The 18,035-nt window shown below is 43.5% G+C and overlaps 1 protein-coding gene across 1 annotated transcript in view; it reads right to left on the reverse strand.

Annotated features, from left to right (window-relative positions):
* Nucleotides 1–2,729, reverse strand: part of cadm2a (cell adhesion molecule 2a) — a 234,210-nt gene extending 231,481 nt beyond the window's left edge. The window contains exon 1 of the mRNA XM_069667970.1: nucleotides 2,291–2,729. Within this exon, the coding sequence (XP_069524071.1) occupies nucleotides 2,291–2,351 (61 nt within the window). The 5' untranslated portion in view covers nucleotides 2,352–2,729. The remainder of the gene's footprint in view (nucleotides 1–2,290) is intronic.
* Between the last annotated feature and the right edge of the window lie 15,306 nt (nucleotides 2,730–18,035).

Here is an 18,035-nt window from a genome sequence, read left to right on the forward strand (position 1 = left end):
ACCGAGAGATGACTGTTCAAATCAAGCAGCCTAGCATTATCCTCTTCAGGGCGAGGGAGAGAGAGGAAGAGACTGATCTGTGTGTGTGTGTGTGTGTAAGTGTGTGTGTGTATAGTGAGGATACCACACATGAAATGAGCCCTGACGTGTGCTTCGCTGTTACCGGCAGCGTTATGTCTTTGCTCAGGCCTCTTCAAACATAAGCTCTACAAACAGGTCACACATTTGCAGGGATATATGCAAACACACACACACACTCATAATGAGTGTGCCGCCCTTAGGAGAGTAAAGAGGAAAAGACAGGCTCTGGAACGTCAATAAATGCTGCAGTGCACGCTGTAGGATGTATCAGATACCCTAAGATACCTCATTACATACTAATTCATTAAGTCAAGAATGGCCTTAATCACGGCTTGTTATTAAGAAATGACTGCTCCCTCTCTCGCTAGTGCTCCCTTACACACACACGCAAAAGCCTCAAAGAGACAACAACAAATGATCAAGGGAATCGGGCGCAACTGGTCTCTCATTTGGGATTTCTCATTTGCTCATGGAAACAGCTGTTAAAGCCGAGGTTTTTAATGTCAATAAATCTGCAGTCCGACACTTTTAAATACATCTCCACGTGATTTGAGGGGGATAGAGTGGACTTTATTCCACAAACTGAAGCTCAGTGGGGCATATGAGGCCCTGCTGTTAGGCAGACAGTTGTTTCAGAGTGAATCCATCACCCTCCTGCCATTGTTACACAGCATGAATGTAGGCAGCTCAAAAAAAGATCGGCCCCCTCTGCAACTTCTCACATAAATTTGAATTTCGTTATGTTTTTTGATGCATGAGGACATGAAAGGCAGCCATTACTGTGCATTGTTTTATGCACTTTGACTCAGTGTAGTGAGAAATTATTACCACGTGAAATACCACTGGGTTGTGCTCATGCGGCTGTGTATCGGAGTTGTTAAAAGTGCAACTATTCTGAAAGGAAAATTATCGCACAAAGGTGAAAACAAGGCTTCTGTGTGAGGTGGCTGATGCATCTTTACAAGACCGTCCTCTAGTGTTGCACGTTTAAAGAAGACACTTGGATATTTGAAGCAAAAAAGTTGCATATTGTTGCAACGCTTCAGCAAAAATGTCATTATTTATGCATTCTACTTGAATGAATCCCTACAAACAGGCACGTGCAATCCTCTGTGACCTTGACCCCCAATGTCACCTTAATCTCCTGTTTACACTCAGGCCCACTGTGGCCTATAAACACCACAGTGCCGTCTGCCCTGCTAATAACAAGAGCAGTCTCATATTCACAATAAGGCGTGTTCAGCCATTACCGGATTCAATTCCACGTTGTAAACAGAAACCTAAGCATGAGTACGACAGCCTTGTAGATATCAACTGTGTAAGGCTTCACCTGAGGTAGCTGAATATATCCAGCTGCGACAAAGAAAAGTGAACAGGAAAGCCCTGTCATTCTAATCAGGCCTGTTTCTGTTCCTACAACTCCTTTAACACTAACACCAATAGCCTTATTTGACACCCCATGTAGGCACGCTGTAGCAGACTGTGCGCACTACACACAGACACCACACCTGAATAGAAGAAAGAGAAGTGAAAGCCATACAGGAAGACAACAACATATGACAGAGTGAAAGTGCCCAGTGTGTCTGTGTGCGTCTGAAGCTGCCGTAATCATCAGCATCCATCACTTCTGTGCGTAAAACGCTGCTCGTGTCTCCGTGACTCATCCAAGTGCTGCAAGTCAAAAACAACCGCGGGGTTGGTTACTTCACGGTGAGGTGTGTCTTCCTAGTGGGCTCTTTTTTTTTCACATCGCCCCCTCACGCGCAGGACTCAACACAAGACCGTATAGATGCCGGAGACGCACCAGTGTGCGTGGCTTCACACAGTCATGGTCAGGTCGCGTCCTGAGCATGTAATGAGAAATATAGGATTCCCTTCATTCCTGAACATTCACATCCAAGAGGTCCCGAATGTTACAGGACAAGCCCTCTCTCTCTCGCGCGCGCCCCTCTAGATTACGCACGTCTGCATGCGCACGTACATTCAACGCACGTACACACACACGCGCAGGCATAGACACACATTTACATGAGAATGAAAGAAGCTGTGAAAGAGAGAGAGAGAGAGAGAGAGGGAGGGAGGGAGAGCCCTGTATCCTTCAGCCAGGACCCGCGTGAACCTGAACCTGCTGTTGGCCTGTGCACGTAAACACACACAAAGCACCCACACAAACACGCGCGCACGTACGCACCACTCGTCCCAGGCTCACCTTTGAGAAGAATCCCGTATATAGTGTAGAGGGTGAAAATCAGATTGCTCTTGAGATTCATCCTGCCTCCTCTGTGTCTTCCTCTTTCCTTCCGCGCTAACTTCTCCTCTCCGTCGCTCCCCGCTGGACCTCGAGCCGGACCGGACCGCTTCGTCAGCTATCCAGGTGGACTTGGGAGTGCGTGCGTCTTTTGTGCGTCTCTGGGAGAAAGGGGGGTCAACACAACCGACTTCACCACCCGTAGACTGTGCTGCTTTAAAAAACGGAAATATTTTCGCTCCACGAGAGAAAAAAAAAAATTCTGGATGTTTTCAGTGATGCACCGGCGGTAAGGTGCACGCGCAGTTTAGTCGACTCTGCACACACCTGCAGTAAACCTCAGGGACTGGGAAGAGTCGTCCTCCGGTAACACAGAATGTGCTGCCGCTGCTGTACTACTGTCTGCCCCGGTCCTGGTCTGCTGTGGCGCACAATCCACAGCGCAGCGAGCACGAGTGGATTGTTTGAGTCCCGCCCACACAGCTTTGACGGACATGGAAGGTTAACCAATCAGGAAGACCCGAGGCTAAGCGAAGCGGGGGAGAGGCAGGGGAGGGGGGTTCAGCGTGTGAGACACACTGCAAAAAATATCAACCTGTTTTTAGACTCGCTGAAAAACTAACAACAGAAAAAAGGCCAATGGAACGAGATAATCCCTCCTTTCCACGAGGAAGGTTAAAGGTCATCTAAAACAACGATGCATTTTTAAAGAAAATTCGTACATTTTGCTGGGAAATTTTGATTATTTTATGAACTTTATTTATTTTATTTCTATTTTTTTATTTGCACAATAAATGTAAAACTACTACAGGTTCACATCTTCACACAAACAGATGCACACTTACATAAGCCTGCCCATACAAAAGAACAATAAAACCTGTGCAGAGGAAGGAAGTGGGGAAGAATTACACAAACACCTATCCTAAAAATTATTACACTCATTATAAATCTTAGAGTTTGCTTATAAAAGCAGAAATCTCTGCAGCTGCAAGAGGTAACAAAGATGAGCGAGTTGTGGAAGGTTAACAGAAGCCTGCAGCCAAAGATCTTCCTCAGCCAGTGCAAAACATGGACAATGACTCATCTATTTCAGTGATTTCACTGCCTGTAAGCTTTGCCTCCAGGATGCTGCTGCTTTGTCTCAAACATGTTCTTACTGTCAGCCAGGTCGGGGTAAAACCGGAGACACACATGTGCTGATCATTTTTTGCAGCGTGCAGCTCGAAACGCGCTCAGAATTCAAAACAGAGAAAGCGCATGCAAACATGCTTCTGGGTGTGAGCTCTCACTCCACATGAACTTATATGTTTCATCTCGTCCCCGCTCCGTTGATGGTGACGATCCAGGTTACAGGGCTGTGATGTATTAAGGTTGACAACTGCCACAGTTTTTGGAGATTGCCCCGCTGAGGACAATCAGAGAGGGGTGGAGAGGTGAGGTGGGATGTGATGGGACAAGGTGGGTGTACGAGAGGGTGGAAGCAGTCTGAGCTGTTTCTGTAAGGACTGAAATAGAGGGAGAAAAAGGAGGTTCAATGGGGTGCGTGAGAGAGAAGCGTATTGGCAGAAATGTGTACAGTGCATGTCTGAGGTATTTGCCTCGGTTGTTTGGACGTCTGTTCTGGCTGCTGTGTGCTCAGTAAGAAGCTGGGTGGAATGAGAACAGGATTTAAGAAAAGATGATGTGTGACTATTTCCTAATAATAGTGTTTGTCAGCGCAAGGACACGAATTAAGGGTCTCTGTAATGGACAATTTATCTGGAAACAATTTGTGAGATCAGAGAAAAGGGGCAACATGAACATGGAGAGAAAAGAAGATGAAAATCTGACATGATCTCAGAAAACACGTTCGTAATGACCACCTTGCTTCATGGCCTTTTTACACTACGAAACAGAATATAATACCGATTTGAATCACTGTACGTGTGAACAAATTCACCTATTGTTTGTGTATGTCGAATATTTTATGTTGCACAAACTTACTGTATCACACCATGTCTAATAGTTCATGTCATACCTCTGCTGCAAAGGCATGGGGTCCCTACCTTCATTTGCATCTTTAACTTCATTATTCAACGGCTTCAAAAACAACCTATGCATTATTTATTAAATTAGCTTTGCTTATTTTATGTTACCTATGCTAATAACAACCCGCTATGTCAATCACACAGCTAAAGCCGCATAGCGGGGAACGTCCCCCCACCTGACACCACAAAGAAAGCGCAGGCTGCAGGTACTTTAGTCACAACACATGTAGCTCTACTTCTTCACTTATAGAGACTCTGCGAGTACATGTATGACTCATATTAGTTCTGATGGGAAAATTATGAACCACTTTATTTCTCAGCGGTAGTCGTTCATTTCCTTCTATTAAAAAGAGATGCTGTTTGGTCCTCTTATACACAGTGCTGACACACACACACACACACACTTACATGATGTTGTCCAATGTTTAAATGAAAGCTTTTCATCTGTTTGTGGATGTTGCTCTATAAATAAACTTGACTTGTCCTGCTGATCTCAGTTTGGGTCGGTCCACTTTAAGAGGTGGGGGAGGTGGGGGGCGGGGGGTGCTGCACACCTTGTAATGGCTCATTTCACACTCTCAGAATTGGTGTGTGCCATCACTAGAGGCATAGCAAGGAACCACAGGCTCCTCTCTAAAAAGCGTTTGGATCCAGGAGAGAGGCCGGTCAGTGAACTGATAGAAAACAGCACATTCAAGTTTCCGCCTCACCTGGGATCGTCCCAGCGCTCCAGATGGCAGATAGACGAGTCTCTCTCGCTGTCAAACACACACACACACACACACACACTAACACACACAGCCGCTAATGCACAGCCTCCTCTCAGAAATTCAAGTAAGCACCACCTGCTCCTGGCTGAGACCATTGTTCACTGGTCCACCTAATGTAGGCTGACACATGTTGCCAAGCTGAGGGCCCAGCACTTTGGCTTGGATGGAACGAGGCGGGGCGCGACATAAATCACCTCAGCTTTTATGTTGAAATTTTCTTTTATCTGCGTGTGTGTTTGTGTGTGAGTGTTTGTGTGCGTTCAATTGAATTACCTACTTGTTAATTCTTTATAAAGGCCTTCTCCCAAAACCAAATAGATTCATAAATAATGAAAAGATAAGAAGAATAATGACAGCCAGAAAATAGATTGAGATAGAAGTAAATGAGATTTCATGTTTGCTTCATGAAATCAGAATGATGTAAGTGTATGCTTGTGTCGTATTTAGGAAGGAATTTTGCCAACACGCACGAGAGATGGGTCAAGACTTCCAAATATTCCAACAGTCATTAATTTATAATAAATCGAAAAGTTTGTGCGACTATTATTTCATCTTAAAAATATATTTTTTCCATTGTTTTTACCGCCGCCTGGTTGTGATGCGGTGCTACGGCCAGACGGTGGCTGTTAGAACATCTGAAAGCGGTTTGCTAACCGCCATTAAATAACAGAAGAAGAAGAAAGCATTAGCGTCAGGTGCCGGTGAAATGGGTGTGGCGCTGTGAGATCAGGAACTGGAGAAAAATGCAGAGACTTTAGCAGCCGTACTGTGCTCTGTGTGGAATTAAAAATGAGGTCAAGTTGCAAGGTAAAACCATCATAAGTCTACAACAACTCTGCACAGTCAACTGAAAGGGAAATAAAACCAACAAAGTTGCGTGAAAGTAAATCAGTAACTCTCTGTTCTTATGTGAACGTGTGTTTGCGCACACAGGGGGGTCTACGAATAATGGTCGAATAGATCCCAGTTAATATCGAATAGTATTGTAACACTGGGTATAACTTCCTGTTTATCATTGCTGTTGTTTTGCAGTTGTTTGTTGTTTACCGTTTGTTTTTTTCCGGGGACACCTCAACCTCGGGTTAGCTGCTGCTGCAACAAGGAAATAAATCTGGGCTCTGTTGAGCTAGCAACGCACCTCTTCCTCGTTCTTCCTCTATCTGTCTAACTACCCCGCAACCCTACTGTATTTTTGCTTGACATGCCCATCCCTAACACGGACACTGGACAGTGAATGTTCACAAAACACGCTTAAATTCCGGATTGAAATCCTTAATCACAGAAGCCAGCAGTAAAATGACTTCCTGGTGAAATCTGAAGATGCAGCCTTCGACAAACCAGTGTTGATATGACACACGATGTCTCTGCCACATTCCTCTGGGACTCATTACATCTGTTAATAACATACAGTTAGAAGTTTGTGGCGTGGCATCTGGAAGTGTGCGGATGCTGTTGCCAGGACTTTTGTGGATTTGGAGCGCTTTCCTGCCGCCTGCCTATGACTATGTACTTTATGCAAAAGTAATTGCCTGGTAGATGAGTTAACAGTAATCTGGAACAGCTCACAAGCATGAAATGAGTAACTGATTTCAAATCACAGCTTTCTGAGGACTGCCGCAGCTCATCACATTATGTGTGATAACTTGCTTTTAGCTAAGTTATCTAAGGATTCCTGTCAGCACACATACCGTGCAGCCACTTTGCACGCCAGAACTGGAAAATGAGACGGATCCAGTCCAGACAGAGAAGCAGAAAGCATTGATAAGTTTTGCTTCTGCACAGATGGGAAACTGTGAGGAAAGAATCGCTTGGAAGCTAACACAATGCACCACAGCTCAGTTGCTAGCATCCAGAAAGGATGTATAACTTCAGTGTGACACAGGCGGCTTCTCTCACAGACACCTGAGTGTTTCCCCCCGCTGTGTCTGCAGTATAAATGACCTTTCCCTCAGAATTTGGCAACCATGCAGTGCCACAGACACCAGAGCCATTGCAGGCTGCCACGCCACAAGGGGAGAGTGTCCGCCAAATACAACCACATCCAAAGCTCAGCAGCAGTGCCGAGATTAAAGTGGCACACCAATTGTTTCAGCAGCACTCACTGGAAAAGTGCTCGTAGACCAAACTCTGAATACAAAGACGCTTGGGACTGCCCTTTTGTTAATGAGAATGGCAGCATTCCACATCATTCACAAGTGTAAAAGACTGCAGACGCACCTTCTGGATAACATTTGTTCTCACACATGGACTGTAGGAAAATGTATGCGCCTGTACTTGTAGACTATATGTTTTTGTGAATATCCCTCTCTGATTTGCGGAGGACACCCGGCACTGGGACAGGAAATAAAGAATGTGTTGCTTGTGTTGCTTGGTAACGAAGGTCAAGTTCATATCCGGGCATATTCAGGAACAGACCATTTAGTGTTGGAGGCTCTAAAGCTGTTTGCTATTTGGCTGCTGGCTTTAAAAGAACATACTGATGGTTTTGTGTGCTTTAGCCCATTATTATGGGCCCTTCACCCTGTGTTGTCCTCATTATTATCTCAGTCTGCGCTGCTCTCTGACTGCTGAAACAAATGTTGTTGTTGGTAAAAAAATCTGTCCTATGGTGGCTGTGCTAATAGTAGCTATGTGTTGTAAGTATGACACCGCTGTGACAGTTGTTTAGGCTGTAAATGTTACTAACTCAAGCCGACAAACATACAGTAAGTCTATATACACTGTCACGCACAAAGGCAAAATTATAACCTGTTATACTCAGCATCACTCATAAAATATGACATACTATCTTACACACTACATAGTCATACTCATATTCTACAATGGAACCATTAGTTTATGGGATTGAGAGGAGAAAGAAAACGAAAGGAGTTAATTATTTTAAATTTTCTTCTGGTCAGTCGCTGAAATCCTAAATTTTATGAGTACAGGCAACAGTGTTCACATGAAAGTTGCCCACTTGGTGCATAATTCTCGCTCTAAAGGAAAAATGTTATTCAGTGCCAGTGATGTCACTTTCTTTATTGTTTTAAAGCACTGTTAGCTTCTTTTGTAATGGTAAAAAACAACACTAGGTGAAAGGCCGATGACGACGTGTTTGAAAGCAGGTGCGCGTTGCGGACGTAGGTGAGGACAGCGGAGGAGCAGCGGAGGAGCAGCCCCGCCTACTCCCCGAACAAAGTATCCAGAGCCATGTAGACAGAGAGTTGCGTCAGTGGCGGTCCAATATGCTCCGTGATCCGCCATTGCGATGTCTCAACTCTCTCTCTCTATGGCTGTGAAAGTACTCTCTCTGTAAGTCAGTCAGTCACATAGAGACCCATGTGTAGGGCTGACCCCGGCAGTCAGCCAAAAAAGTTTCCCAATAAATACCTTGTCCAGCATGCTACCTGATGACACTCTAAGAAGTTGGCTGTTCATTTTTTTTAAAAAGTATCTTGTTAAAGCTCCTGTGAGGAACTTTTGTTTCGGGTTGATTTTGGCGCCCCCTGTGGACAAAGCCGTACCTCTTATCTCTTTGCTGATTTTGTCCTGTACATGCTTAAGTGGTGGTTTTTAACAAAAACATCTCATCCTGCTTTCATTAACAGTCATATGTCTCACTCTACAGGAAAATGTAAACAAAGGCAGTGTGCAGTTAATCGCATGCAACTGAGCAGGCTTTGTCTGAGTGCCTGCTGCAAGCTAATAACTAGCTGCAAATTACAACTTCCTTTTTTCACATATCCATCACTTTTGTCTGCAGGCAATTATCTTTATAACAGAGGTTTGTATTCATTACAAGGTAAACTGTAGTTCATTCATTCATTTTCCTGTAGGATCAGAATAATGACCAGTATATAGTAGAGTATGAATAGTATATAAGACTGAATGTGTTTGTGTGTGTGTGTGTGTGTGTGTGTGTGTGTGCGGTTATCAATTTGAAATAGGAATTCAAAAGGTCAGAATCCTCTTCCTGTATGTTTTGTTGCCTGTGAAATGTCACATTATGTCTCGCTGCTGGTTCAACATAGCTGCTGTGCCACAGTCATTCCAGAGACAACACCTGTACCAGCACAGGCCTTTTTCCCCACACAACATTTGCATATTCAAACTGGATTGTGGGATGAATTGTGCAATTGCAAACATAACGTTACAGATTGTGCAATGAAAAGTGTTACAAATGTACAATAGGAAATATTACTGAGCTGTCTTGCGTTGAAATAGTTTTACAGTGCTTTTTAATCCTACATCTTAAACGTCTGAGGCCTTCCGCGACATTGTTTCTTTATTGTGAGCACAGAAAAGCTTCATTTGTTTACACATAACGAGCTATGAGGGGTAAAGTCTGACGTGTCCATTAGACAAAGCTGGAGCCGACTCCAGCCTGTATCCTTGTTTTTGTTTCTGCTTTGTCTTTTTATGTGTTATCTTTCAGCCTGCCTGCATGTCTGTCTATGTGCTTGGACACAATACAACATTTGATTCAATCAGATCCAGCTCTGGTCTGGAGGGAAGTAGCCCGAGCTGAATACACCAACTGTTCCCTGGCAATGGGAGGAAAATTATTAGCCAGTCCATTTAAGTTACATTTCCGTGTTTGATTGCCATATTCAGCTAAGCAGTGCCAGCGATGCCAAACCAGTGGGAGGAAAAGCTAAGATCAAGTGCTAAAAAAGAGGCTCGTGATGCTTCGCTTTTCCAACCGCACTCTGTGATGGTGGCAGAAAAAAACGATTAAGGCGGCTGAAAGAGGGGATTCTGAATGTAATGTGATGAATAGTTATAGTATGTATGTGACATAAATTATGCATTATCTATGGAGAAGATATAATGATGAGTAATGAGTAATTATGCAGTGTCATTCAAATATAAAACATTTTGAATTCTGGTTTCAAAATAAAAGCACACAATTATTACTACTGAAGCCATCTTCAGAGTGTTTACATTTCTTATATATTTAAACATATTATATATTAAATGTAAAGAAAGTTTGGGGCCACTTGTTTCACTCAGTTAGTGGAGCAGGCGCCCCATGTATGAAGGTCACAGTCCTCGAGGCGCTGATCGCAGGTTCGACTCCCAGTCTGCACATGATTTGGTGCATGTCACCGCTGCTTTCTACTCCCCATACTTCCTGTCTCACTTCAACTGTCATGTACAATAAAGGCAAAAAAAAAAGGTATGGAAAATTTACAGAAAAATATTGTTAGAAAATGGACAAATACCCCTTTCCCGCCGAAATGAGCGCGTTGACCCTCTAATATAAAATTTCCCATTGCCAGTGAAGTATACTCCTTTCGGTCTCTTTTCTGCTGCGTCATCGCCTGACGCCACAAACGTACCGGAGACAGGGTTAGTAAACGATGAAGATGCTGCGGTGGTTAGCTCTTTATTGTATCTATTACTCATTCAGTCTGTTTATCAAACTCGGCGCTGACAAATTTGGAACGATGTTTCGCGCGCCTGCTCGGACGGAGGCGGGCGGAATTTGTAGCTGAGATGACGAGGAGTTGCAGAAGTTACCGACGGAGCATAGCATCGCGCTGGAAAGAGGGTGGAGATTAGCGCGTTGACACGGGTTTGGTGTTCCGATCAATGCCGATCGGAGCCGAGGCGATAATTAGCCGGGTTGAATGCCGACTGTAACTTTTCCCATTAAGCAAAAAAGCCGGGTGTTAGCGGGTGTTAGCGTGTTATTTAACCAGTGGGAAAGTGGCTATATTCAGCTCTTGTTTTTACATCATAGGCATACGTATGCACACACACACGCACACACAGTTATATGCTCCATCATTTGTCATTTATTTGTAATATGAGTGTGACTGTCCACAGCTGAGGTATCTAGTTGGGCCACAGACTTCTCCCTCATCCAGAACCACACAAAAGCCATGTGCACGCCAACATGCATGTAACTGCCACACACACACGAACATACACAGAGCCCAAGCGGGGACTGTAACCCAACGGAGCAGAACTTGCACAGATTTTGGGATGATTCAGTGCAAAGGTTGGCCTTCAGCACATACAAACACACACATGCAGACTCTTTCTCACTCACCAGCTCTAGCCTCTAGGTAAGGGAAGGCTCACGAAATTGAGTTCACGGTGGTCGCTTAGCAATGTTGAGCAGAGGGTGTGCTATCAGGCCAAATTGTTCCGGTTCCTCTTGGCTCCCCTCAATTCCGTTTGAGTGTTCAGGGGTGGAACGACGGCACAGTGATCTGGCGGCACTGACATTTAGGAAGGAGGAAGGGGGAAAATAAAAGGCAGAAAGTGAGGATTTATCAGCTCTCCACATAAAAGAAGCTGTAACTTGGACAAAAGGAAACATATCTGATCTTTCCTCTTCAAAGAAAATTTGTTTTATTTAACATTTTAATTTGTTCCCGACAATTTTTCACACGGTGAAATGAAAGGACAAAAATATGTCATGATGCATCTTCAGTCTGAAGTCAAACTGGGCCACAGAAGGATGCACACTTGCAACAAAATGCTCACACTGTTTCAGAGCCCAAGGGTGAATGTAGCTAATTAGCAGATACCATTTTCCAAACCCCACTTTCAGCACTTTTCTACCATTTTCTTCTTTTAATTCATTTGATCTTACGGCTACAGAGGTAAGTGTAAGAAAATGGGTAATTTGGCAGCTCATCTCGTACTCCTTCATCTTGCAGTTTGATTTTTTTTCTCCCCCGCTTGTGGGGGAAAAGCTGGGTGTACATCTGCTAAATTCTTGGCTAAATGTACACTCGTGTCTGAATTACCTCTTCCTCCCGAGTGTCACCTTCATACACTCAGCCAAAAGGAAGTTCTGTGTGAAGAGCAATTCGATTTGTAGCTCGCACAGGTACGCAGATGTGTGTGCGTACGTGTTTTTATTGCTGCTGGAGGCTGCGAGAGAACTTGGCTCCCACTGATCCAGATGTTTTGCTACACTTTTACTTACCCAACTGCATCCCTTGGCAGAGAAGACTTTGTCCGTGTAGCCATGTAGCAGAAAACAGACAAGCCTTCATTACTATTACATTTATTGCCAAGTTCAATGTGCAGAAAATACTGGATGTTTTGCTTACTTGAACTGTGTGCTCACTTCTCAGAATCCCCCTCAGAAAATCCTTCCTCAGAGACCGGCTTTATCCATCTTTACCAACTTTCTGCCGCCTTAGACCACTAAGTTTTCATGAAACAATGTCCAGACTTGTTGGGATGAATTTGAAAACACATTTCTCTCTCCGTGTTGGCCCTCGTCCCAAGGCTAAGCCAGCATTTCTGACCACAACAAATTGAGCTTTTTGACATTGCTCTCCAAGATGGATACATTTGGAAAACATGCACTCCTGGTACTGCAGTGTTGACGGGGAACATTAAATGCTGATATATTCGCTCTCGTCTCACAGACGCGGCCAAGAAACTGCTCTTAGCAACAAAGTTAAGAAGCCAACTTTCTGTTTCAACCTCATTTATTCTGCTGCAACCTCCTCTGTGATCACTTACACTGAGTAACCTGGCAACACTCATTGGTGCAGGCTGTGAGTAATGCATTTAAGCTTGCAATAAATGGCAATATATGGCCACTGAATAGTAATTAGCTCTGGTTGGCAGCAGCAACATCTTAAACTGAGGAAAAAAAACATTAAGGTGAAGGCAGGGTGAGAGGGGGTTTAACTTGCAATGCATGACACAACTGGCCCCTGAGCAGCAGTTAGCAGCTGCGATAACATACAGCAGCAACAGTTGAAATAAGGAGCAGGTGCTTAAAAACACCACTCTGTTAGTGTGTGTATTGGTGCTTCACAGTTGATCTGATCGGCACCATTCACAAGTGAACACCACGTTTTGAATGCACCCACAATAATAAAGACATTTAGCTTTCACTTTGTGAACAAGAGCTTGTCGAGTAATCCTCTCTCTTCTTCTGCAGCCAATATTAAGCAGACAGTTGCTGCGTTGATGCGCTCATTAGCATCCAAGGTCTGAGCAAGTCCTGGTTTTGATCTTATTCAGGATACATTGAACATTAGAAAACCGGTTATTTATATTTCTGTCTACATGATCATGGTGGGAGACCTGGATGAGGGCGTTCAGGTAGGCAGGAGCCGTTTTTGTTGCTGTTTTGTAAGCGAGCAACAGGGTTTTGAATTTGATTGTGACTTGGAGCCAGTGGAGGAAAATGAACAGCGGAGTGGAAGACAAGAAAAGGTTGAAGAAATACTCTCTAAATATGTAAGAAAATGAGTTTAAATACATCAATTGTTGGTTTCAGTGTCTTGAAAGAACGATTTACATAAAGGAAATATATCTTCAAACCAGTTCAGTTTAAATACAAAAAAAATATGTATGAAAATATGTTTACTACATAATTTCTCAGTATTTTGTAAAATGTGCATTCATTTAGCGTTTGACGTTACTGAAATTATCTTGGACAGGCTATAAATGCTGGAATACTTAGAGAAAATAGCACTTCAAGTAAGTAATCCTTTGTAAATGAACCAGAAATGAAGTTGGCTTGCTTAACAAGAAGAATAAATCTCCTGGGGGAAAAAGTGCCACCATCAAAGGTAAATGGACTGTACTTATGCTTTTCTAGTCTTTGCGTCCACTCAAAGCTGCTTTTACACTGCATGTCACATTCACCCATTCACACACTGATGGCAGAGGCTGCTACGTAAAGTGCCCAATTGTCAATCAGTTATCACATTCATACCTGTTGACCGAATCTACCACTGAGCCACAGCCGCCCCTCCAAGATTATAAAATACCATCTTGGAGGTATTACAGAATTGCACAACAGTCCAAAAGTCTTATAACTGTTCTGCTGAGATGTAAGATTGACAATAGCCCTTTTTACATTGCCATTCCGCCACAGCGCCGTAACGATGCCTTTGCCATTTTACATTATTGAACCAAGCAACGCCAGCATAAAGCTGCCCCAGTGTGTGTTTTTATACAGCAAATGGAACATGCCACATAAACAAACAGCACATGCTTCACCATCACCATTTACACTGACGCTTTTTCGCTGCTGTTACTACCTTCGATGACGGCTCAGAGGCAGAACACCTTTGCCCCAACTTTCTGCCTCTGTGCGTAAGACGAGACATAACAGAGGCGTAATAATCTTGCCTTGAACTGGCCGTGTAAAAGGCGCCATTGAAACAGATGATTCCATTTGGTCACTATCTGTGCTCAGAAAAGGATAAAACACTTAGAATATGAAATTCTGACTGTGAAAAAGCAGTTTTGTGTTTGTCAGTGTTTATCAAACAGCTTTATAATTCTGCTCATTTTAGTTTCATGCATTATGTTACTCAGAAGAGTGATGTGTTATCTTACCTACTTTATTTTTAACCTAAGACACGCACTTCATGTAGCATTGGCTTGTTTACCAATTATTGCTTTGACCTATGTCATGTAGTTCTGTATATTTGTCAGAGAATAGGAAAAAGGGACCGGACTGATGATAAGGTGTGATAAGGCGATGGCTTGGTCCTGGGAGGTTGACAATTAGCTGGTATCAAGCCGTGGAAAACTTGGAGCCATTCACCAGAGCGCAGTAGTGACCAAAATGAGCAAACCTTAAGAGACCATTCCTGATGTGTCATGAAGCATACCTGGTTAGTTGACATTGAGTAAAAGATGTGTTCATGTCTCCTTATATCCGGCCTTTTATCCCATTTTATTTCAGCTTGAAGAAAAGAGCTGTCATCAGTTGGACGGCGATCACTTGTTTGACAGAATTATGCTTCATTCATCTCCGGATCAATCAGGATTTAGACTTCTAAAGGCTGCCAGATTTCCTCACCGTTATTCTTCCTCTGTGGTGTGTTTAATCGGCACACCTGGTAATGCCAAAATACCTGTCTTCGCTCGCCACTATTTTTAATTCAGCCCTTCCTTCTCTAGCTGTTGATTTGGGATTTTAAGGGAACCAATCTCAGTTCATACGTGTGAACTACCGCCAGCTGGTCCACACCAATCCTGCCGCCTACACAGCCTGCTGAAGGAGCCAGGTCTATCCAAAACGGGTCCAGTGACCTTTCTTTTAGACCAGTGAGCGATCAAACAAGACAGCATGAGCGTTCCCTTCAAGTTGCCAGTGCGTTACTGTGTGGGCGTCATCGCCCCATTACAGTGAACACACTGCTGATCTATGCCCCGCTGTGCTCTGGAGCTCACCTTCTCCAACAAAAGCAACGTTAATAACACTGTTTGATAACAGTGAAGTGATTGCTTAGGAAAATCCACCTTCGTGCAAGGAGGCATTTTCTGCTTATTGTTACGAGTGCAGTTTACAGGGTCAGAGGATTATTAAGCACATTAAACATTTCATTACTGCTTGTATAGAGATCAAAAACTCATTCAGTGTAAATGTAATGATGCATGTATATAATTGTTCATTAACAGCAGAATTAATTGCGTGACTAATTACATTCATTTCATTATTCGGTATAATCGCTCCGTGTGCATTTTTTGTCAGGATGTTCTTTCTGTCTTTTCTACAAGAAGGGAAACCTCCTGTAGCCTCCTTTAAAGAGTTTTCAACTGCTTATGAATTCAGTACTGATGCTCTGTATCACCTACAAAAGCAGACCAGATACCCATTGAGTATTATGTCAGCCAATTCAAAAGGAGCATGAGCAGAAGTTTCTTTAAAGAACAGGAAATGATCGGCAAAGTGAGAAGACTCTGTCTGCCGGGGGCCACCATCCAGCCGTCCAGAGGCGGGGCACACCCTGAACTGATCGCCAGTCAATCACAGGGCTGATACATAGAGACAACCATTCAAGTTCACATAGGCAATTTTAGAGTCACCTGTTAACCTAACCAGCATGTCTTTGGACGGTGGGAGGAAGTACCCGGAAGGAACCCCACGCATCCATGGGGAGAACATGCAAACTCCACACAGAAAGGCCCACTTCACCCGAACCAGGATTTGAACCAGGAACCTTCTGAATGTGAGGCGACAGCGCTAACCACCGCCCTGATCAAATATATTCTACATAATTCATCCTCAAGGTAAGTCATGTGACCAGCTGGACAAGATGAAACATCCATCCATCCATTATCCACACCGCTTATCTTGTTCAGGGTCACGGGAGGAGGGGGTGGAGTCTATCCCCGCTGTCATTGGGCGAGAGGCGGGGTACGCCCTGGACTGGTCGCCAGTCAATCACAGGGCTGACACATAGAGACAGACGACCTTTCACACTCAGACTCACACCTACGGGCAATTTAGAGTCACAAGTTAACCTAACGGGCATGTCTTTGGAGTGGGATTCAAACCAGGAACCTTTTAGCTGTGAGGCACACTTACAAAATGTATTCTATCTAAATAAATACAGGTAAGTCATGTGACCAGCTGGACAAGATGTAACATGTCGTCGTCCACCTCGTCTCCTTGAAGGAAACTTGCTCTAAATTTAAACAATCGCTCAGAAACGTGTTTTGTCTACACCGCACAGCTTTGTCAGCTCCGACAAAAGGAGAAAGGGAGCTAAGCAAGTTGGCCTCTTGCTGGCCATGAACGCCGGTGCCATAAATTCTCAGCTAAGCAAGCTAAAGTCAGCACTCTGGTGTAATTCCAGTACTTAAGGCAACCTCAAGTCAATTCTGCAATCAATCCAAGTCAGGATGGCGGAGCTAGAGACAGAAGATGTTATATTCAACGCTTTGTGTTCGACTCGGTCAAAGAAGCCGAGGATTTCGTGTCCCAGAGGATGTGCAACATGTTTATCTTAGTTTTACTCAGACTTTTCTGATAATATTTTATTACACTTCTACAACTCCACTTACACTGAGGGCTGTGGAAAGTTTTGTTGAGGTCAAATGTTCTTTCTTAGTGAGCTACTGTACTTAAACTCTCAGTGTCTCAGCACATCTTTCTCAGTTGCAGTAAAATAGCTGGGGATGAGATTTATCTGTAGATTCTTTTCTTAATTTTTATTCATTTTTTACTCATTGTTTACTATAAAACTGTCCTTTTAAGATATTTTTTTGTTTTACAACATTTTTGTTTCCCTGAGCGGCTCTTGTCTCTGTGAATTATTGGAGGTTCTGCATGGATAGCAGGGAATGTATTATTCATTTCAGTCCACGATACACTCTTTAACTTATTTTGTCGGCACTGAGATTCACCGAGTAAAGTTGCTATAATAGCCGGACTTTCTAAATTAATAGCCACTGAATATATATTTTTGAATAAAAAAGTATATGTCAGTAAATGCCCCTGCTGAGTAAATATAAAGGTCACGTAGTCGAGGCTTTTTTCTCGCACGGAAACATAGTATTAAATATCGTGCGCTGATGTAAGTGAGTTTTCAACAACCAGCTTTGATCTTTCCGTTCACATCATCCTCCAACACTGGCAGCTGGGAACATGATGACTGAGGCCTTCTCATTATACATCTAAAAGAGAGGTCAGAGGGGTTTTTGGATGCCGCCTATTCATATACATTCAACATACTGCTGCTGAAATATTATCAACCCACATGCCCATTCACTTCCCTCCTCTCTTTTCTCTCCTCTCGCGCTCGGCCTGATATTTAATGCGACTCTTGCCTTTGATGTATTGTTGTACTTGTTATTTTGTCTGTAATTCTCTCATTATGCTTCCAAATGTGCAGGTGTCCTTGTCTTCTGATAATGCCGAGCAGCCTTGAATGTTTAATAAACTTGTGAATCCTTACAGGGAGTTTTTGCTTCTGCTGTGGAATAATTGCCGGCCAAATAACTTCTAAAAGTTACATATTATCAAACACTGATTCGTATACACACATGCTTACACACTTCCATATACAAGTACAAGCCACTTTCACCATGCTACTCTCTAACTGTGCCGTGTCAGCTACATGCACCATGATAAAGTCAATATATTTGAATAGGGGCACCGCAGCAGTAAATAGTGCTTTGTTTCTCTTCAGTGTGGAC

This window comes from Semicossyphus pulcher, unplaced genomic scaffold (genome assembly GCF_022749685.1).
Source record: "Semicossyphus pulcher isolate SPU_LCO1_2020_fin unplaced genomic scaffold, fSemPul1.0.p SCAF_10, whole genome shotgun sequence".
Classification (NCBI taxonomy): Eukaryota; Metazoa; Chordata; class Actinopteri; order Labriformes; family Labridae; genus Semicossyphus; species Semicossyphus pulcher.